Genomic DNA, 24,299 nt, shown 5'->3' with positions numbered 1-24,299 from the left:
GGGAAGCCACGTTGGACAGATTGCTTAAGCTCAGGGATTCGAAACCAGCCTGGGGAACATACTGAGACTCCGTCTCTATTAAAAAATTTAAAAATTAGCCGGGCATGGTGGTGCACACTTATAGTCCCATCTACTCAGGTTAAGATGGGAGCATCACTTAAGCCCAGGAGGTCAAGGCTGCCATGAGCTGCATTCACACCACAGCTCTCTAGTGACAAAGCAATACCCTGTCTCTATGAAAAAAGAAAAAAGTAATTATGATACTGCAGTGTGGGTTATATTATGATGTTAGAAACTCCCCTAATACACAGCCATCAAAGTTGAGAGGATTCTGTTTTGTTTTATGTTTATTTATTTATTCTGCCAATTTTCAAAATATGTGAGAACATTCTAGAAAGGTGAGTCTTTTTTGATTCTTGTTTTCCTTCTTATGACAGCTTAAAAACATATGAAATGTCATAAACTCCTGAAAATGAAAAAAAAAATCACTGTTTTAATGACACTTGTTCTATTACTTTAAAGAAATACGTATATCGACATACACTATTCAGTATGAAAATGAACGCTTACTATAATCCATTAGTCCATCCTGTATTTTGGATTTCATTTGTTTTCTAAATCTCTGCGGGCTAATTTTGCTTGCCCATTTTCTATGTGAACCAGTCAAGTATGAGTTCAGATGGTTATTGTTCACTTTCTGAGTGCACGCTTATCTTTCTCCTACACATGCCACAGCGCATTCAGGAAACTTCTAATTTTATGTGCCACATGACTTGAACCAGATAAAAATTCTATAGGGTCTGCCATATCTTCAAGTGAAATCATGTATTTTATGAATATCTATGTTACTTTTTATTTATATAATTTCACATAAATATGTTTTCTTATATTCACACACAGCATCACAGGTTACATATTGGCAGAAGAAACCTGTACATGCCACATGATGTTCCCATAAATGCCTCTTTCCCAGTTCATTTACCAACATCTAAATTGCTGCATTCCTTCTGTTTTTTTGTTTTTGTTTTTGTTTTTTCCTTTGAAGGTTTTATATAACCAATACACAGGCCTAATTTTCTTCATTAAATACTTACCAAGCATTTTCTTGGCAGAGATTCTAAGGTTTAGCAAGCTGTCTTCTGTGTTTCAGATTTAAAATGGACTTTACAAAATAAAATATAATATTGTTAGTTAAATGTCTATTAAGTGGCATACTTAAATTGTAATATCAAGCTATTTCTCCACACAATGAAATAGAATTTAAATCCTCCTATAGACATATAATTATTATATGTCAAAATATACCTGTGGATATTTAAAATAAAATAAAATGGTTAATAAGGATGCAAGTCTAAAGACTCGGAGGAAATAATCCTCTTATGAATATTATTATACATGTATTCCTGTTATGTATATTATGTATATGTATATTATAGTCCTCTTAGGTATAATATTACACATATTATAGTAAAAATAATAACTCCTTTGGTTATCAATGACAGAGAGTATGCCATTAAAGTTGCTGTACACTTTGACTTTATACTTATTTGATGTAGAAAATTTAATGAATATTCGTGGATATCATTCTTTGGTTCGAATATATATATTCAAAAAAATAGAATAGCCTTACTAATGCAATATGTCATTATGGGAAGGATCATACTTGACATGCTATAAATTGTGTCATATCTTGTGAATGTTAATACAGTATTCAAAGGGATTTTCTTAAAATGTGTGTTCTGGAAGTTATTTTAGAAAGGAAAATGAAAGTTAACACACATAACTTTCCAATACAGAATTGCAAACTATATACTTTGAATCATATTTGCAAAAGAACCATGATCTCTGTGTATCTGCAAGATAATGTCACATAACGTTTCAAATTTTGTCATTACTTCTTCATTCTGAACTACAAGAAATAATTAAGAAAGAACACACATGAAGTGGATTTAGCAAAATCAGTGATGCATGACAGCAGAGGCTTTTATTGATTTATATATTTCAACTTTATGTCATATTTCTACAGAAATAAGGAACCTTATTATTTGCCAAAATGCCAGATAATTAGGTCATTCTTTCTTTCATTTAACAAATATTTGTGGATCACCATATCAGATATTAACATGTTTCTTAAGGAGTTCTCCGTCTATTAGAAAAGAAGACTCACAATGAGAATCAAATATTATTCATTGAGTGCCTAGTAGAGTTTGATGCTTGGTGTTTTCATCTTTCATTGTCTGTTTGAGATGTTATATGAAATGAATTCCTAATACAACGTGGTAAATGGAAAGATGGTGGTACAGCTGCTTTATGAGTGAAGGGGGGATAAATAGCTTCTACTTTACATCATCATGAGGGGCTACAATGAAGAAGTGAAATTTATGTTAGATCTCTCAGTAATAAAATAATTATTCCAAGTGGAGAGACACAACGATTTTCTTAATATGTGAATGTTAGATATGTAGTTTGATAAAGATAATGAGATTTATTTAAACTACATCAACCAGAATGTTAAATCTAGTTTTAGGCTTTAAAATGACACACAGCACACCATGCTTGCTATCAAATTGCAGGATAGTTTGCTGATATTTTTTAAATGCATATAGACGTTATTTGATACAGATATATTAAAAACTCTTATCCCAAACTTTACTTTTCTTTTTCTTTTTCTTTTTCTTTTTTTTTTTTTTTTTTTTTTTTTTTTTTTTTTTTGATGGAGTCTCGCTCTGTCACTCAGGCTGGAGTGCAGTGGCGTGCATTCTTGGCTCAGTGCAACCTCTGCCTCCCGGGTTCAAGCAACTCTCCTGCTTCAGCCTCCCGAGTAGCTGGGACTACAGGCGTCTGCCACCACACCCGGCTAATTTTTGTATTTTTATTAGAGATGGAATTTTACCATATTGGTCAGGCTGGTGTTGAACTCCTGACCTTGTAATCCACCTACCTGGGCCTCCCAAAGTACTGGGATTATAGGCGTGAGCCCCCGTGCCCGGCCATCCAAACTTTTCTATTTTTTAAATATTTTGCATTAAAAGCAATATGTATAATAATGATACAAATAGCTAGGAAATTGAAGCTGCATGAGTGTCATACCATGAAGCTACTAAACACCATAAGAAGTTGATAGTCTATTACTTTGATGAAACTAACATTGTCTTCAATTTTCTAAGAACACATAGCTTCTGGGAATAATCTTTTGCAATAAATCTTTGTATTATTCTTCAGTAGAATTTCCAATAACCAAATAATGTCAGTTGGCAATGTAACTGCCTGTAATTCCAACTGTTTTGTGACCAAATATATCAAAATCAGTTGAATGAATATGACAACAGACAATAATTTAAATAACACAAGCATTCAGGAGAATAGCATTTGAATGCAGAGCAAAGTACCAATTTATGCCTTGAGGAGAAGGTATGTGTGCAACTATGAAAAGTCATTCAAACAATCTACATTCTGGGTCAGCACTGTGTTCTTTCCTGTAATTATCAGTGATTTGTGTGTCTTTGCATTTCACTGTTTTTTCCTGCAAACTATTAATAATGCTACCCTGTATTTTTTCTTGCCCTCCATGTTCAGATTTTCCTTGGATCGCCATACTGACCTTGACAGAATCTTTAACATTCATTCAGGAAATGGATCTCTTTATACTTCAAAACCTCTTGACCGAGAACTATCTCAGTGGCATAATCTTACTGTTATTGCTGCTGAAATCAGTAAGATGAATTTTATGTATCTAACATATATCTAGATGTTTATGTTTATATATTTTAAGTATTTTAACATATTTTATAGGTTTTATTTTATATTAGAAATAATTCATTCTCATTGGACAGATGAATTGTAATTTTCTCAGCACTTATACTTTTTTTTTTTTTTTAAATATTTCCTACATCGATACATAGAGGGATACCTATACGTATTGGTAGAGGATGCAAAAATTTTATTTCTGCCTTCTTGGAGTTTTTGGCTGAGCCTCAAAATAATATTGACATAAAACAGATTAACCGGCCGGGCACGGTGGCTCACGCCTGTCATCCCAACACTTTGGGAGGCTGAGGCGGGCAGATCACGAGGTCAGGAGATCGAGACCATCCTAGCTAACACCGTGAAACCCCATCTCTACTAAAAATACCAAAAAAAAAAAAAAAATTAGCTGGGCGCAGTGACGGGCGCCTGTAGTCCCAGCTACTCCGGAGACTGAGGTAGGAGAATGGTGTGAACCCGGGAGGCGGAGCTTGAGGTGAGCAGAGATCGCGCCACTGCACTCCAGCCTGGGTGACAGAGCGAGACTCCCTCTCAAAAAAAGAAAAATACCAACCAAACAAACAGACAAACAAAAAACAAATTAATAGGAGAAAAGCATTTAATATAAATTTTACGTGACACAGGAGCTCTCATAAAGAAATAAAGACCCAATGAAGTGGCAAAACTGTAATGTTTTTATACTAGGATGATAAAGAGAGGCAATTGTGAAAAAGTAATTAAATGTATATGCAGAGCATAAATAAAGATACAAATTATGTTAATAAAATCTGAATCTGTTTGTATGGAATTTTCTTGGCCTCACTTCCCATTTTTGATGATAAGAATGTTACTTTTCTTCTGGTATAGAGAGGACATCTTCTATATGGGGGTTTTATCTCCTGCTTTCAGGAAGAAAAGGGGAGGAGCAGAACACCCTTTTTACATCTGCTGTTTTTCGTGGTTTGTTTTGTTTTGTTTTGTTTTGAGTACCTTTAACTCAAAATAATCTGTATGCCAAAATGGCATATTTTGCCACCTTTCCATATATGTAAATGTATATTTAATATTAACTAATAAAAATGAGCTTGAATTATAGACTAAAGATATTATGATTTGTAGAAAAATTAAAAGTATTAAATTTGTCACTCGCACACTAATAATTAGGATCTATGCTAAATGCTGGGTATATATGATGCAATTTAATCTTATCAACAAACATGTAGGTAGATATTACAACTTCTCTTTTACAGATGAGGAATCCCAGGTATATATTGTTAATCAGAGTTCACATTAATCATATATGTCAGGTGTCATTCTAAAAAAAAAAAAAAAAAAAGATTTTCTCTTAATATTTTTATTAACCTTTAACAGAGAAGGTACTAAGGCTCTGGGAACTTTAGTAACTGGTCCAAAGTTATAATGTCAGAGTTAGCACAACTGAGATTTGAAACCATGTCATTTCTAGATTCATTACTTAATTCCACAGCTAATTTACAAAATTGTGTTCACTAAAACCTGACAGATTCAAGCCACATTTGCCTCTAAAAGTGAAAGTTCTTGCCCATACTAGGACAATTCATGGGGCCCATTGTAGAATGAAAATGGCAGGTGCTTGTTAAAAGTAAATTAAGAAATGTAAGATGCAGCATTAAAACAAGTGTGAGTCTCTTCTAAGGGTAAGGCCCTGTGGAACTGCTTGGATCACATGCCCATGAAGCCAGCCCTACCAGCACATGTACATGCAAACCTGTTCAGATTTTCTAATTCCCATGTTGTGATGTATGTGGTGTAGAGCAACTCTTGAACTGTTTTTAAAATAAGCACTAATTAGGGATGGAATCGTTTTTAAAAATTAAGCCCATAAATTTTAGATCTGTAATACTAAGCTGAATCCACAAACACGTATCAACTTCAAGTTATTTATATGAAGTAACTGCTACAGGCTTTGGAAGGCAAAGCATTGGATGAGGCCGAATCACCAAGTGTCCCAGAGCAATTGAATTAGGCTAGACAGGTCATCAGCAATGAACTCAAAGCTTCAGGACAAAGCAATAGATTTAGTGTCTTGCTTACATCTACCCCTGAAATACAGATTAATCTCAAATGGTCCATTTTTTTTCCATTGTGAGATATAAATATCTGTTCATATCCCCTTGTTCTTTCCATATAATTGCTATATATGACATATAAAAGCTAAATACCCTGTGAATTTAGCTTTTGATTTTAAGGCTAACTAAATACTTCCAAGTTTTTCTTTTAAAGAAAGTTTTTATTTCTATATCTGTATCCACATCCCCATAGTTAGATGTACCTAACATGATACAATCTGGTCATGTCAGAATCACGATTGTGCTCTCTGCTTGATTCAATATCCTTATTCAAGCCTAGTGAACAAGGAACTGCATTTTCCCTTTCAGATATTTTGTGAGATTTAACTTCTAAAGCTAGTTGAAGTAATTACAATGCTGTAAAAAGCTAAGCCAATTACTTCTTTTTTTTAAAGGACTGAATCTTTTTTTTTTGTCCTCAAATAAAATCAATCTGTAGAACAACTGCCAAAAATGCATACCTGCCAAACCACAAAATCAGGATCCCATTATTCTGTTCTGGGCATTAAATGCAATGAGGATGAGAGCGAAACAACGTGTAAGGATTTTTTTCTACTAGATTTTAAACACTGGCTTTACAGTCAGTGTGTCATACATCACACCCGGAACAGGACAGAATGGTGTTCAAATGTACTTCTTACCAATACGTTTTTGGCTTGACTTCTAATCATTTAAGTCTACATTCCATACAAATATATCACATCGTATGGCAGGTACCACTCCAGGTAATTATGTAGTGCATCATATCATGGAATAACTCCTCTTTTTCTTCTTCAAAAATATTTTAAAATGTCATGCGGAGAATAAAACATCTAAAATTAAGGTCACAATCAATGACTTAATAATAAACTTGGGATTTTAGGGCATATTTGTTGGAGAAACCAAAGAACTCCTCTCACTACATGTGAAAATTTGACTATAATCATTGCAGTACATTCTGAGGACAATAGAACTAAGTTTATGACTAAAGAACTCCATTATCTACACCATAGTTCTTATTCATAGAAATTCTTACCCAAAGCAGGTAAAACAGTTATATTTTTCGAATGCCTGTGATTTCTAGATAATTATTTAAACTTTCTCCATCTGGAGGCATGAAAAAGCCTGTGGATGCATAGTCATGGCTTCACCATAGGACATACATTTTAAGATCCTTTATTGCTGATCCATTCTTGCTACAGTAGTGTTTCCCTGAAGAACTTTGAGAGAAACTCAGGTGGTAAATATATGCCAACTGCTATTCAGTTTGATTCTTCCTTGGAACACTTTATACTTTTATTTATACATAAGCGACAACGTCTGCCAGCAAAAAAAAGATTAGTGTAAGCACTGTTTTTTGAATAGGTGGCTCCAGGCTCGATGCTTTACAAAGCACATTCATCCCTGTGGATTTCGATTTTGATTTTAAGAGCCTTGAGTTATTTGTAAAGATCCTGGAGAATCTCTATATTGTGTTAGGGAAGTGGCTGACGACGCAATTTTTTAGATATGAAACTTTTGTCTCTCCTGGCTCCTGTGGCATCATTAGAAAGTGAATTGTTAGCAACAAGGGTTCTTTATATGTCAAGACTTTATATTGAAAGGAAATATTTTGCTACTCACTATATAATTAGGTTAAAGAGCACATTCCAGAAAATATGGAAGAAGCATACCTTCCCACTTTTCTCTATAGCAACAAGTAGATAGCAAAAGGTCCATTTGTAGAGAACACCATGGCTCTGGGTATTAGCAAATGGTCTGGCATAGAGGAAGTGGAAAATAATGAGACAGCATTTTTCTCCTTTTTTTTTTTTTCTCCTCTCTCCACTTCTTCCCAAATGCACACCTCTTCAGACTCACATGGATGGTAGGAAGGCTAATTAATGTGTTTTTATTAGATAGATACTTTATGTGGAAAAAGTACAAGTTTTTAAGTAACATGAGAAAATGAAGAAGATATGATAATAAAGATGATGGTAATGATTATAGTCAATGCATATTGACTCCTGATCATTAAACTGATACTTTGATAAGAAACTTTCATGCACTAACTCCAATTTTCTTTTCTTTTCTTTTCTTTTCTTTTCTTTTTTTTTTTTTTTTTTTTTTGAGACGGAATCTCACTCTGTCGCCCAGGCTGGAGTGCAGTGACGCGATCTCGGCTCACTGCAAGTTCCGCCTCCCGGGTTCACGCCATTCTCCTGCCTCAGCCTCCCGAGTAGCTGGGACTACAGGGACCCGCCACCATGCCCGGCTAATTTTTTATGTTTTTGTTAGAGGCGGGGTTTCACCGTGTTAGCCCGGATGGTCTCGATCTCCTGACCTTGTGATCCGCCCGCCTTGGCCTCCCAAAGTGCTGGGATTACAGGCGTGAGCCCCCGCGCCCGGCCGCATTAACTCCTAATTTTACAAGTAACTCTGTGAGATTAGAGGTTCTACTTTGATTTATACTGAGTAAACCAGGACATTGAATACGTGGAGTAAATTGGCCAAAGTAATGTAACAAATGAGTGGTGAACTTGTGAATCAAAGCAGCAGCTATGTTAGACTCCACGGTCTGAACTCTAAACCTCCTGATACACTAACAAGTGGATAATATGCAACAATATATATATTAGCAAATATGAAGTTAGAACCTGACTACTGAATACATGTGAGTTCAGTAGACTGCAGTAAGACTTAAATAAATAGTGAATAAAGGATGCATTTTAAATTTTCTCTGCAAAGAGGGATAAATACACTTCAATTCTGTCTGCCTTTCTTTATTCTCTCTCAACCTTGTAAATACATCCCTGCTAAGTAGTCTGTTCTTATATATAATTTTTTAAAGTGTTAATTTTAATGTTGGAGTAACATTCAATTATATGGACAGAACAAGGGGATATAAATTATTTTTAGTAGTAATATACTTCCTGTTTGTATGTGACAGTATATTTTACCTTTTTATCTGAAAATTATTTAGATTACCTTAAGACGTCAAATCAATTTTACAGGGCTAAATGATATCCACAGCTGATGTTGGTTGAGACCATTTAATAAGGTTGCCACTGTCCCCTAGCTATTCTGCTATTGTTTTGTTTTGTTTTCTGCTAATTATAGTCTTTATTGCATTATATTGCTCTTCAGCTTCACTTTTCCAAAATTTACACAGAAGTTTAACTGTATCCAAAGACTGAGATATTGACATCATAAAACCTGATGAATATAAACTGAATTTAAAATGTAAACACATTCTCAGCTAGCATAAGTGACTAGAAAAATCTATAATAGAAAAAAATGCAATTATAACCAATACAGGGTTGTTACTCAAAGCTAAGCTAAATAAAGAGGCATTTATATTTTTATTAATTTACATATCAAAACAAGTTTGAAAATGCATCTTTTTTTTTTTTTTTTTTTTTTTTTTTGAGATGGAGTCTCATTCTGTTGCCCTTGCTGGAATGCAGTGGCACAATCTTGGCTCACTGCAACTTCTGCCTCCTGGGCTCAAGTGATCCCCCTGCCTCAGCCTCCCAAGTAGCTGAGATTACAGGCTCTTGTCACAACACGTGGCTATTTTTTGTATTTTTTTTTTTTATAGAGATAGGGTTTCACCATGGTGGCCAGGCTGGTCTTGAACTCCTGACCTCAAGTGATGCACCTGTCTCAGCCTCCCAAAATGCTGGGATTACAGCCGTGAGCTATCGTAACCAGCCAGAAATGCATCTTTTTATGTGAGAACTTTGATGCTGTTGATTTCAGCATTTGTTGCAAAAGGTATGATTAGTATGCTATGTCTTACTACTGAGCTAATTTGTGACAATAGATTGTAATGCAAAATTGAGCTAGATTGTGGAGATGGTACCAGCAATAACTATATTAATAAAATATTTGAATCTTCATATTTCATCATAAATTTTTCAAGTAGTTTGTAAAGTAAGTACCCATATAATAAAATTTTCAAACAGAAATTTGAGAGCAGTGTTGAAATACACTTTGGTGATAAAACTAGTCACAAACGTAGGTTTTATGACAGTTACCACTTACGAGCAAATGACCTTGGATAAATTACCAATTTATTTAAAACTATTTCTTCATCCAAAAAAATATAGGTAAAAATTAAATGGTACAATGAAGTATAACAAGGATTTAATAAATAAGTGTTCTTATTTTATGTATTTGGACAATAAGGACACAAATATAGTGTGAACTCAATTATACTGGCTTGTACTTTTAACATGATTTCCAAAATAATAATAGTACCCTTGTGCCCAATGATAACTGAATCCATGACTTCTTAATTAGGCTCTGCAGTAATTTTCTTTATTGCATTTGCTCATTATGTTAGTAGAATGATTGCAATGCTTATTTGTATGTGAGCACTTCATATCCACAAGATGCCTATATAAATTAACTTTGATGCAAAAATTTGTCTTCCTAAACAATATTTTTCTTCCCCTTTTCTAGACAATCCCAAAGAGACAACACGCGTCGCTGTTTTTGTGAGAATTTTGGATGTTAATGACAATGCCCCACAGTTTGCTGTGTTCTATGACACTTTTGTATGTGAAAATGCCAGACCAGGGCAGGTAAGCACCTACAGGATTAAAACTATGGAAAGATTTTAACTGTGTGCGAAATATTTTGTTTTCAAAATCCTGAGAGGAAAGAATACACAGAGATGGAGACATTCGTATACAGTCCCGATAGCATTTTTAAAAACCGTAACTGATGTTTTTAAAGGTGAAAGTGTTTTTAAAAGCCGTATACCAGGTTTCATATTTCCTTTGTAAAATTCTAATGCTGAAATAAAATTTTATTGTTGCCACAAAAGTCGAAATATAAGAAGGAATAACTACTTTCAAAACTTTCAAAAACAAAGACAAGCAAACCCCTAAGACCCCCTGCTGCGTCATTAAGTAAATACTGATACCTGCTAGACAGATGAGAGATGAATGCTGTGGAAAACCAGAGACAAATGTACGGGAGCAGCAGAATATTTAATAACTATTCTGATGTGTGCAGATATGGTTTTGCATCAGGGCAGCAGAATTTGCTCCTTAGACTTACACATTGCATGTCATCATTACAGCAACGTATGAAGTGCTTAATGACTTGATTTTAGTACTTTAAAACATTTTTTCTGCGTCAGCTTTGTTTATAATTCTGTAGGTCTTTTCCTCAGTGGACTAGTTTTGTTGATTGAAAAGCTCCAGTGTATATGGCTGAAAGAGAATGCTCTTAATTGGTTTGAGTGCTATCTTCACAGAAGGAAGCTGCGTGGTGTAAATAATAATTGGAAATCAAATGTGTTTTATTAAAAAAAGGAACCATCATGAAATTGTATTATGTTTTGACATTATTTGATGCTCTTTATAAACATCAATGTCATTGTTACATTTTTATGCAAATTATATTGTGGAATAATTCACATTCTTTCTTTTGAAGATTCTAACAAGAATTCAATAGCCTGTCTGTTGTCTGAATATGGCAAAATTGCTGCGATTTGATTCATTTTTTTTTTTACTTGAAAATGTTATGGAAATGTTTAATTTGGAATATTTAAATGACTTAGCTGCTTCCCACTTACTACTTAATGAAACAGTGCACGCCCCGAAAATACCATTCCAAATCATCCTCTGCTTGGCAGGCTCAGCATGATATACGCTGAAGTCTTTTCTCTAAGAGATAAATTAGCCACTTTGCTACTGCTGCATACATTGCTCCCTCTATGGTTATTCTATTTGATTTTCAAAAGATATCTTTTCAGAGCATTCAAGTCATTATAAATACTGATTTACAAATGTATTCAAAATATACAAAATGGAAAGGATGTTTGTTTATTTTCCTTCTGCCGATTTTCTTTTTAACTATAACTGGCTCACAACGTCCCCATACCTTTTGGACATTTAAAAAATAGCTGGCATATTGAAGGAAAATAATCAAATAAAAGATGATTTCAATAAAAAGGGAATTAGCCTGTCTTGACCCACCTGATAGGAAGAGGATGATTAATATTTTTTTGTTGAATTGGCTGCCTGTGCAATAGCCTTCCATACAGGCAAATTCTAATAACACCAGTTTGTTAGATGTCACTTTGGTCTCACAGGCTGAAAAATGCCTTGGTTAAACTAAACTGTGATATATTAAGGATTGAAATTCTAGGTTATGACATCCTAGCAGGCAAAATCAAAGTGGTAATTTGATAAAATTCTTGTTCAGAGCCTTTTTAAAATTAATTTGTTAGCTCTGACTCCCCTTCTCCTAAGGAAGCAGAAGAATGTCACGGTTTCAAGGTGTGCTTTAGTTTCTTATGGTGTATCTCAGTCCACCCAACACTCCTCTGAATTAACTGCTCCTTAAGAGTAGCACTTAAGAGTGACACCAACATGGAAAATAATCCATTCATTTGGTTGTGGACAAAATGAGGTGACAAATAAAACTAATAGCCATTCCCTGCTCTTGCCTATTTTCTGATCTAAGGGTAGAATTTCTCCTTGGAAATGTTGCAACTTTTAACTGATGTAATATTAGTAGTCCCCTCCTGCGCCTGAACTAGGCGGCTTGACCCTTCACCTTTTCCATCTCCGAGAGAGTCAGAGGACCTCAGCAAAAGAGAGGATAGAGGGCTGGCTCTTTTTGTTTTTCATTCTATCTTGTCTCACTCATGCCTACTCCTGGAGTCAATAAAATATATTTTAAGTAAATAAAACACATTTGAATAATTTTAATCTTCATGGCAAGAATGTAATACCACAGGTTTCTCAAGATGACCCTCTAGGGAGAGATGCTGCTTACATTTCCCTTCAATAGTATCTACGTGACTTATCAAACCACATGTCAACTAACAACAGATACCAAACCAAATGGCAACTAAGCCTTTAAGAAACCAAAAATATCCCATTACATATTTTCCATAGAAAAAGCTAAAACATATTAAAACTTAACCAGTTTTCTAACTTTAAATATCTTAAAACCCATTCATTGTTCCAGACAACATAATAATATGATCACTGAAGCATTCCTCAAGTTGATTTAAGATTATTTTAGAACAGCCCAGTGAAAACAGAAATCAACTCTATGCTTATTACTTCCCTAACAACTGAAAAGGGTACAACGGTGCTTTTTTTTTTTTTTTTTTTTTTTTTTTGAGAAGGAACCTGTCTGTTGCCAGACTGGGGTGCGGTGAGTGGCATGATCTCAGCTCACTGCAACCTCCACCTCCTGGATTCGGTTCAAGCGATTCTCCTGACTCAGCCTCCCAAGTAGCTGGTACTACAGGCACATGCCACCATGCCTGCCTGATTTTTTTTGTATTTTAGTAGAGACAGGGTTTCACCATGTTGGCCAGGATGGTCTCGATCTCCTGACCTTGTGATCCACCCACCTTGGCCTCCCAAAGTGCTGAGATTACAGGCGTGAGCCACGGCACCCAGCCAAAAGGGTGCATTTTACCAGCACAAAGAAAATGTTCTCAATAACAGAAACTCCAAGGCTTCCCACAGAAAATGCTAAAACATATTAAAACTTAACCAGTTTTCTAACTTTAAATATTTAAAACCCATTCATTGTTCCAGACATTAAATATCTTAAAACCCATTCATTGTTCCAGACACCATAATAATATGATCACTGAAACATTCCTCAAGTTGATTTAAGATTATTTTAGAATAATCCAGTGAAAATAGAAATCAATTATATTGTTGCTAAGGAGATAAAATGTAAATGACTCATCTGTGTACTTTTCTTCATATGCTCAAAATAAATACTGGAAATCACTAGTTTCTGTTTGTTTGTTTCTTAATTGTGGAAAACTCTTTTATTGGAAATGGATCAAATGAGTTTGTCTCCAGGACAAAAAAAGACAGTGGATGCTTACAGAAAGAGCCAGGGAAAATAATTGTACCTCCTTGTTGCCAAGTTCTGATATCTGTTACCAGTCTTTGTGGCATATTTACCAAAACAAAAGCATTGTGATTTTTAATATACGGTTGAAGATTGAGAGGTAAATTCAGGATATGAAGAAGTTGAACACTAGAAGTAATGTCTTAAAGAGAAAAAAAAAAACCTTTTATCTTGTAAAGGATATAAGTGCCTGCATCTGCAATAGCGATGTCTTAAGGTCATAAAAATATATTGTAATGTAATATAGATTCTGTAACATATGATTTTGTTTGTATCATCTCTATGAGTTTGACTTACCCCTTTTGTAATATTCAATGAAAATGTATAAATTAACTACTGATCTTTAAATCAATAGTGCTATAATATTTGATTAAAATAGCACATTTTAATTAAAGATTTTAATGTTAATTTTTAAAGTTTCTGATAGATATAGGTAAAGATGTCGCCATTTGTTTTTTGAACTGCATTATTTTGATCCCTAAAAATAAATTGAAATTATACTTTGTAAGTTTATTTTGAGGGAAAATATACAGTTGGAAATGTATATTTATTTTGAGACGTTTGAGTTTCCATTTTCAAAGGCCATTAGCCCTATTTTTACATTTCCATCACTTTTTGTGTCTGTATGTGAATGTTAAAATATTAATCTTAATGACTAAGGATTTGTAGTAGTCTACTGTCTTTTTTGATGTTATTCCATTTATGTCATTTTTTCCTCTTCAATATATTCTTATAAATCATTATTTGAAAACGAAATCCTTAAGATAACAAATCAGTCAAGAAATGTTTTTTCACGGAATTGACACATCTTAAGTAGTATTAGTTAATAATATTTTGACTTTATTAATTTTAATAGATTTATATTCTTGCTTTTTTATAATTCTCGCTTATATTTAATTTTAAGTTACAATTAAAATTTAGTCAAATAATTATGTTGCTATGTTTTTAAAATGTACTTTTGAAATAATTAAAAGTTTTAAATGATGTTTTTCTTGCTGCTTATTTCTAGGCAATAAATATAAATCTTCATGTCCAATTATATTTCTTGTATCCTATTGAAATAAATGGTTAGGGTTGTAATTAAACAGGCTACTACCACAAATACATCACATTTTCATTGCTCTAAGACATTTTAAAAGAAAAGTAATCTAATACAGATAGTTGTAATAATTTCTTTATTTCTTGTAATTTTTTACATAATATTTTTAACTTGAAATCACTTGTTAAACCAACAAAACATCAGCAACAAATATTTTAACCCAACATCCACATAACATTGAGTTAATGCAGTAGAAAGTGTATTCCTTTTGGTTAAGCATTAATTTGACTATATAGGCATCAGTGTACATATTTAACAACTTTTGAGGCTGTCTTCAAAATTAAAATATGTAAAACATATACAAATCGTATTATAAATATAAATTAAAGAACAAAAGGAATACAGATGCAAAAAAACCCCACATATTACATATACATATACATCTTACATTCATATTTGTATATTAATCATATATGTCCAAAGCAGTGATCTGATTATGTATTGGAGCTAAATTGTCTACTTTGCTACCATATAGCTTCTTATGTTTTCTCTTACCGTAAAATCAATCAGAGTTTACCCTTTTCAAATAATCCCCACGTAATATACATATGTTGAATTTTTAAAATACAATTTTATTGAAAATGTAACTTAATTGAACTCGGACTGTCAAAGTTTCTAATAATGTTTAAGACTCTGTTAAAAAGTTACATATAACATTACCTATAAAATCTCTACATTCCTCGATCATTTTTCATTTTATTTTTGGGGAGAAACAAAGCATAGTCACAATAATTTCCTAAATTTTTCTGACATTAGAAAAATTCTTCCAGATCAATGTGTAAATGCGTATAAAATAATCTCATTTTAAGTGCTATATCTAAATTAACAAAACCCCAAATAATATATTTTTGTTTACCATCTTGAAGTAAAGGGTATGATCCAAAAGAGAGAGAGATGAGAGAGGGAGAGATTATTAAAATCAAAGTAATAATAAAAAGATAGTTTAACTCAAGGATACATTCACAAGAAATAAAAGTCAATTATTTTGAACAACTTTAGACAAAATGAAGATCTTAAAAAAGTGTAGATTATACCCATGGATAAGAGATATATTGATGAGATATATTTTTCTTTTTCTGCAGCTAATACAGACTATAAGTGCAGTAGACAAAGATGACCCTTTAGGTGGACAGAAATTTTTTTTCAGTTTAGCTGCTGTCAATCCAAACTTCACAGTACAGGATAATGAAGGTAAGTTTCAGAACTTGTTCACTATGACCTATGATGATATTAACAGGAAATGTCCCTAATGTAATCATTGCAATATATATGCCATGTCAATTTATTGATCTGAGTTATACGATTTTGTTTTAATCAAGTATTTAATGACATATTTAGTAAACCCTTATTTGGCAATGTGTACTCTCTTCAATTTTAAAATACTGAAATATGTGAAAGAGGTCTCTTTATGGATGTTAAGGAAATGATTGAGTCTTGATAAGTTTAGAAAGGCTGGAAATAATTCTTACAACTATAATATAGGACACATAGGGTAGAGAAATGAATGATTCAGTAAGACTCTTAAGCAGACTTCAGTGAGATTTATCAGCAGCAGATTCACCCAAGCCAAATATGCATAAAGGAGTGAAAAGAATGAGAAGTAGCGTGTGAGGTGATTCAGTACAAAGGCATTGTTACAAAGGTACTGTTGCAATGGCAAGATGTATGCCTCTTGAAGGTTAAAAAACCTTCTTCTTCTATTTTGTTATTGATTTAAAACATGCAACAATGTGTGAAATTTACCTAATCCATTTTCTTCATGAATATTTGATTGATGTGTGTTCTGTATGTGTGTAAGCACACGTGCACAGATGCACATAAATTTAAAAAACACACATTTAGTATGGTTTTTCTCTTGGCATGCAAAATAGTTTTTTTGAAAAGAGAAAGCAATTGTTATCATCTATGTAATCTTCATAAATGATTCACTTATAAAAATTATATATATATATTATATTATATATATATTATATATAAAATTACCACTTTGAAAACAGTACTGAGGAATTATGTGAAAACCTAATAAATAAACCATTCATAGTATATTTTTCAAAGTAATCGTTTGTCATATCTATATATTAATTGCAGTGTACTTATTTTTTAGGAAAATGTATATCAATTTTATTTTTTACATAAATACATTTTTATTTATATGTTAAACCTTGGTTATCACATTGGGGAAAATGTACTATCTCAAACCAATTGTAATATTTTAAAATTTATTTTAGATAATACTGCCAGAATCTTAACCAGAAAAAATGGATTCAATAGACATGAAATCAGTACCTATCTCTTGCCTGTGGTGATATCAGACAATGATTACCCAATTCAGAGCAGCACAGGCACACTGACCATTCGAGTGTGTGCTTGTGACAGCCAAGGCAACATGCAATCCTGCAGTGCCGAAGCCCTGCTCCTCCCTGCCGGCCTCAGCACCGGGGCCTTGATCGCCATCCTCCTCTGCATCATCATTCTACTGGGTAAGAAATCTTAAAACAATGGGAACATTTTCTAGGCTCTTTAGTATGTGTTTGAAGAAGAATCGTTGCTATTAAAATCCCTTTCCCAAAACCAATCCCACATTTTAAGACAGACATAAATTAACTATGTGATATGCTTTATATTAAAATATTTTATTTGATCAGAATATATAAGAATATATAAAGAATTTTTGTTGTAGTCGTAGTAATAGCGGAACTTTACCTCGTGGGGCCTAGAATTCATTGTAATGGGAATCAAAATATTTAGAAAAAACAACAACTGTCTTTCACCACAATGCAGTAAACAAAGGAAAAGGCAAGAAGAATGAGTGCAGAATGGCTTGTGTAGGAGCTTGGAAATTTGAGAGACAAAATTCTTGCTAGCCGTGCTGAATGTTCTGATGGAATTAAGAGATCTTTAGAACCTAAGTCCAGTGAACAAATGAAAGGAGACACATCAGTGGCCAGGACCCCAATTATTTTATTGCTGGCCCATTATTTTCTTCCTGAGTGGTGTAGTAACAGAGTCTGGGGCAATGGTTCTTCTGGAACATCTTCTATACAGGAATCAAGTAAGAGTTGGAAGAGATGGAAGATAAATAGTAGGGTCTCAAACCACAACTCTGGAAGGTAGACGTTAATCAATCTCAATAAGACTAAAAACAACAAAGACAAAGGTTAAGTTGATAACATTTGTTAGAATAGCAATTCAAAAACTTGATATAGAAGCAATTCCCATCAGCATTCCTGTATTCAATAATTGCTAACTTTTCACACATACAAAATAAAGTAAAACTTTAGCATTTGTCTTAAATATTAAAATAATGTAGACAATAATAAATTGTAGCAATATTTTTATGATTATAAAAAAAGAGCATGTTTTTGTATGAAGTTAAGGCCTGCAACAACAAGAAATGGATTAAAAATATTTCCACGTTCTTTATTTGAGTTATGTCTACTTCATTCTATAGAAGTTTCCATTGTTCTGCTTTTATCATAGCATTTATGTACTTTCACTCTGTGTTTAAATATCAGAAAGGTAAATTACTTATGACAGATAAATCATTGAATGGATGATTTGAACAATTCTAGATTAGATTTTTATGTGGTTCAGGAAATGAGAACATGCAAACTAAAAAATACACATTGTATCATTTCTTACTATGAAATGAAATCTAGAACAAAACTTTTCTCTGTACCACAAAAAATATATGCCTCATTTTATTTCATAGAGTGAGAATTTGGTATAATTCTATTTTTATAATTTGACTTACGATTAATACAACAAACATTGAGGAAAAGTTAATAAATGTACCTTACAATAGTTGAATCCCCAATAGCAAATATGAGTAATATAAATATTTATTTGGGGGATTTATACTTTAAATCATATAGAAAACTTGTTCTATTAAAATATGCAATTAAAATGAAAGTCTCTAGTACAAATAATATTAATGGTGGTAAGTTTTTAGTATGTGTTTACTGTGTTTCAGACTCTGTCACTGGCACTTTGCCATGACAACCTTTTTCACTTGACAAAAAAATATCTGGCATGTGTGGTGTTATTTTCATTTTATGCATAATGAAACTGAAAATTCAAAATAGTCAGAATAATTTCCAAGGTCACATAATTTCTGAGTGTTTGAGCTAGGGTACCTTGCTATTAGTGTATGCAGAGATCCCGCGAAATCTGTATTTCCACTTTTATTATGGCTGGATGGAGGCCTCACTATCTTACATATTCACTAAAATCGTATTAAAATAGATTTTTACCTGATTTACTTTTCCCCCAAACAATGATAGTTCATTTTATAATCAGGAGCAGACTGCTTAACTGCTTTTGAATTAAAATCAGTTTAAGTATTCTCTCTAGTTTTGTTAGTTTAAACAGATTTTTATATTTCTATTACCCTAATCAAAAGACATTCAAGAAAAAGGGAAATGAACTTGAACTTGGAGCAAATCGTAATTAGTTGTCATTATTCTCAACATTAGAAGGCTTTTGCTGAGCAAGGTCGTTTGGTTGATGATAAATAATCTGAGATTTAAAATCTTTACACATTTTTATGTGCATAAATATTTGAATTTATGCAAAATAAAATGGCATATTTTCTTAAAAGCTTGAAGAATACACTTTTTAAAAAGCTCTGCATATTTGCTTTTTAATTACTTGGCCAAGAACACTTATCAATGGCTAAAACTTTCTTTTTCATGGCATTAAAAATGTTTATTGTTTGCCTTCTCACATAGGTTAAAGACAGACTAGTCTGTGCTTTCGATGTTAAAACAGAAAACATAACTTAATACCCCTTCATATAATAATATAATTAATTACATACTCTTTAAATGTGTGTTCAAAGAAGGTAAATAAATACTTGTATCAATATTTCTTTGGATATATATGGATATATATCATATATATTTATTTTTTATATATATATATATCCAGTAAGAATCTTCCCATCCTTGTCTAACTGAGTTCACACTTTTTCCCTTGAATCCTTTTAAAGGTTGAGGATCAAAATGTTTGGAAATAATGAGTAAGGGTGAGAAACTCTACTGCAATCAGAAGAATTTGATACTAACTTTCTCTTATCATTTATGCTATTTCCACTGTTATGATTATGAATATTGTCTCTCATTGAAGTGGGAAAATGTCCATTTTGAGCAGTACACTTTTCTATTGTGAATCTAGCCAAGATTCATAATTTTGGGGGGGACCTAATCCAGTGTTGTAATTTGAGAATTTTACTCTTTGTAAATTGAGAAATTTACTCTTTGCCATCTTGTAACCTAACAATGTTTTTGGGGGGGTCTCATGCGAGGTATATATTTTCATGGAAACCTTAGAAATTTCTAAATCCATCTAACTCTAAATAATCTTTTTTTTTCAATAATTACAGCATTCTTTTAATAAAGTAACAAAAAATATGTAAGTTCATCAGCAAAGCTATTTAACAGAAGTCAGTACTCAATATCTTGTGAAGGATGTTGCTTTTTGCTATTATGTAAAGGCTTTGAAAAAAGTAAGCATCAGGTTGTCCTTTTAAATTGTCTTCCTTGAAGCTGAATTCAATTGGTGTAGATTTATACACACAAATTTTATATAGCATCTTACGTTCCTTATTTAATGCAAAATATAAATATTATCTGTACAATGAGGAACCTTTTTAAATGGTTCCTAGAAAAATAAAGTGTAAGTCACTATATTTAAGGAATATTTTACGTTGCTTTAAAAATAAGTCACTATATTTAAGGAATATTTTACGTTGCTTTAAAAATAAATTAGAAACACTGATCTTAAACACCACCCACCCTTGCTAAACCCTTCAGCATCTCCCCTGACACCTCCCCCAAACTGTGGGAAGTATAAAATTAATCTGAAAGTCTAACCTGTTATAGAAAGCCTGGGTAACTTAAACTCCTTTATAGTATTTCCACTCGTTACAGTGTTTTGAACGGAGGTCTAATGTATCTTCTTGTCTTTTTTCAAGTTATAGTAGTACTGTTTGCAGCTCTGAAAAGACAGCGAAAAAAAGAGCCTCTGATCTTGTCAAAAGAAGATATCAGAGACAACATTGTGAGCTATAACGATGAGGGTGGTGGAGAGGAGGACACCCAGGCCTTTGATATCGGCACCCTGAGGAATCCTGCAGCCATTGAGGAAAAAAAGCTCCGGCGAGATATTATTCCAGAAACGTTATTTATTCCTCGGAGGACTCCTACAGCTCCAGATAACACGGACGTCCGGGATTTCATTAATGAAAGGCTAAAAGAGCACGACCTTGACCCCACCGCACCCCCATACGACTCACTTGCAACCTATGCCTATGAAGGAAATGATTCCATTGCTGAATCTCTGAGTTCATTAGAATCAGGTACTACTGAAGGAGACCAAAACTACGATTACCTCCGAGAATGGGGCCCTCGGTTTAATAAGCTAGCAGAAATGTATGGTGGTGGGGAAAGTGACAAAGACTCTTAACGTAGGATATATGTTCTGTTCAAACAAGAGAAAGTAACTATACCCATGCTGTCTCCACTTCACAATATTTGATATTCAGGAGGTTTTTCCTGCCAGTCAGCACAATTTTTTTTTCCCATTTACTTCTTAATTTGTTCATTAATTACATTAATTCTTTCCTGTAGGATGTCTCATGGAATATATACAACATTTTATTTAATCACTTCCAAGAGCCAAAGCTATGGAAATACAGTGTTGTCCATCTTAGTAAATAAAAGATAATTTCAGAAACATGAACAGGATAGTTCTCCCTTAAGCAACCTCACAAACAAGCCGCTTCTGTTAGATACATGTCCTGCCCTTGCAAATGAAGCTTTTAAAAAGGTGAAGAAAAATTTTAAGGTATATCCTGTTCTGTACATTAAATTAAAAAAAATGTACATGTGGTGTTAGTAGGTGTGATATGCAACCTGGTATACAGACATTTGTGCAATTTCATTTCATCAAATTCTATCTGCTAATGTTTTATATTTATATTTTTGTATTTATTTTTAAAAAAATAAACCAGTTTTTACAACTACTTTGTCTGTAGCTTCTTTTTTCTCCCTAGGATGGAAGACTTTCTCCCTGAACTAAATACCTTGATACACAATTACCTTACATACAGGTAAGAACACAATGTCATTATCATTAGTATTGAGAGTGCTAACCAAATTAATATGATTTAGGTAAGAATTACTTTTCCAATGAGTTTTGATACGCTGTGGTATGTGGAAAACTCTTCATATACAAAGTAATAGTCATTTATAAAACACATAAAAATTTGCCATTTAAACAACTTAAAACATGACCATCCTTATGCTAAATATCCCAAGACACCAGCAATGCAGTAATTTCATTTTGTTTATATTCACTAAAATCATACCTGAAAGAATAAAACATTTTCTCATTTTTTATGGCATTCATGCCATTAAAGTTTATAGAGAATAATAGTTCAGACAGATTTCAGACTAAAATAATCCTTTAATGGAAAATATACTTACCTCCTATGGTGACTTTAAAAATGCCTACTAATGACAGTAATAATTCAGAATATTCCATTAAGACATAGCTTTACAATTATATCAAGATTTTAAAAGCCATGATGCATCTGTTTGTAACAAAACCTGCTTTTCTGTTAATGATTCCATAATTATTTACAATGATTCTCTTTAGGGAGATTGAATAATAGGCTTCTTTGTTGATATAAGGCCTATATCGCAGAGAAATTATTCAGTAACAGCCATCTTATTTGTTGATACTGAAGGGGATATGTTAAAAATTAATTGGTGATCCTGAAATGTAAAATGTATGCCTATAACTACCTGCTAAAACTCTCTCAATAATTTCCCTGCCATTGTGCTCTCCCAAAGGAGAGAAAGGAATGGACAATATGTAGATTATTCTATGCCCCAAATCTCCTTTACATGGGAACTGGGACAACCCTCTCTCAGTATCATTGATTTCATTGAACAAGTGTGGGCTTTTCTTTTATTCATCTTCTTACACCTTCATTCATCACATATTTTTTGAGCAGCTATTATAAAATCAAGGGATGTTTTAAACACTAGACATGTAATAAATCATAGATCATTATTTTATATTACTGCATGATTTTTCTATTAATTAACATGAAAATATTGCAAAATAGTTAACATTTAACTTGTACTATTATTAATTTTTCTTTTTCTTTTTTTTTTTTTTTTTTTTTGAGACAGGGTCTCACTCTTTCTTTTGCCCAGGCTGGAGTGCAATGGTTTGATCACTCCTCACTGCAGCCTCTACCTCCCAAGCTTACACAGCCCTCCCACCTCAGCCTCTCAATAGCTGGCAGTACAAGTGTACACCATCACATCTGGCTAATTTTGTATTTTATTTTATTTTATTTTATTTTATTTTATTTTATTTTATTTTATATTCCATAGAGATGAGGTTTTGCCATGTTGCCGAGGTTTGACAAGTGATCAACCTACCTCGGCCTCCCAGAATGCTTGGATTACAGGCATGAGCCACCATGCTATGCCCTATTGTTTACTTTTCTAAACAGCAAATAAATAAACCACTTTGCTCTTCATTTTTCATAATTTAAATAAGCTGAAAAAAGATGATTTATAAATCTTTTGATCATTCAAAATGGTGATTAAGTTGATCAATTATCATTGTTTCTACTATCAACAAAATATGAAAGAAAATTTATGCAATGATACATACATACTCAGGCTGAGATTTCACTCTATATCAAGTAGATACTCTTACGCAACCTCAAGAATTACAGATATTTATCGGTAGTCATTAAGTGTGAATAATTAGACGTCTAGGATCTTCTAGAATTATAGAAACCTAAAATTCAGGTTTTTTAAGATTAAGGAGATCTACATATCTATATTCATTTATCAATATAGCTATCTAAATGTCCATATATAATTTATGTCTATATTATATATATGTGTATGTACTTATAAAACATAACTCTTAGACTCTAACATTCAAGGAAATTATTCCTTTTATTTTTTCACTTACAAATACACATACACACACTTATATTCACATGTCTTTATTAAAAATTTCAGCTTAACATAGCTATTAACAAGAAAATAGAGTCACTTTTCAAAATCCCTTACTCATTATAGGTCTTTTGTGCTCAAATAGACAAATGAAGGAATGGAAGGATGGTGTGATTCTTACATTCATTCAGAACTCGATTATTAATCATGTTTGATATTTGCCTCAGAGATTTTGGTGAACAGTAAAATGAGATAAAGTTGATAAATTTGCAAGAACTGAATTATACAGAACATATAATTATTTTGTACAAGGGTACAAAAGCAATGACTGAATTATGAACTCTGTCCCTAGTCAGTTATGGTATAACAAATGTTACATATATGCCCCAAGATTAACTAAGTGGCATACAACATGGAAAGTAAGAAATTAATAAAAAATGTTGTGGGCTCCTTTAATTCAAGGACAGAGTATGTCTTTCCTTCCATTGTTTTCTCAGT

At 32.8% G+C, this 24,299-nt stretch overlaps 1 protein-coding gene across 1 annotated transcript in view; it reads left to right on the top strand.

Annotated features, from left to right (window-relative positions):
* CDH10 (cadherin 10) overlaps window positions 1-21,838 on the top strand; it is a 164,514-nt gene extending 142,676 nt beyond the window's left edge. Inside the window, exons 8-12 of the mRNA XM_028849362.2 lie at window positions 3,577-3,713; window positions 10,278-10,399; window positions 15,897-16,005; window positions 17,043-17,294; window positions 20,789-21,838. Coding sequence (XP_028705195.1) covers window positions 3,577-3,713; window positions 10,278-10,399; window positions 15,897-16,005; window positions 17,043-17,294; window positions 20,789-21,279 — 1,111 coding nt within the window. The 3' untranslated portion in view covers window positions 21,280-21,838. The remainder of the gene's footprint in view (window positions 1-3,576; window positions 3,714-10,277; window positions 10,400-15,896; window positions 16,006-17,042; window positions 17,295-20,788) is intronic.
* Window positions 21,839-24,299: the final 2,461 nt, after the last annotated feature.

The sequence above is a fragment of the Macaca mulatta genome, chromosome 6 (genome assembly GCF_049350105.2).
Source record: "Macaca mulatta isolate MMU2019108-1 chromosome 6, T2T-MMU8v2.0, whole genome shotgun sequence".
In the NCBI taxonomy this organism is placed as follows: Eukaryota; Metazoa; Chordata; class Mammalia; order Primates; family Cercopithecidae; genus Macaca; species Macaca mulatta.
The sequence above is the reverse complement of the archived record's forward strand: the minus strand, read 5'-3'. Positions and strand labels throughout refer to the sequence as shown.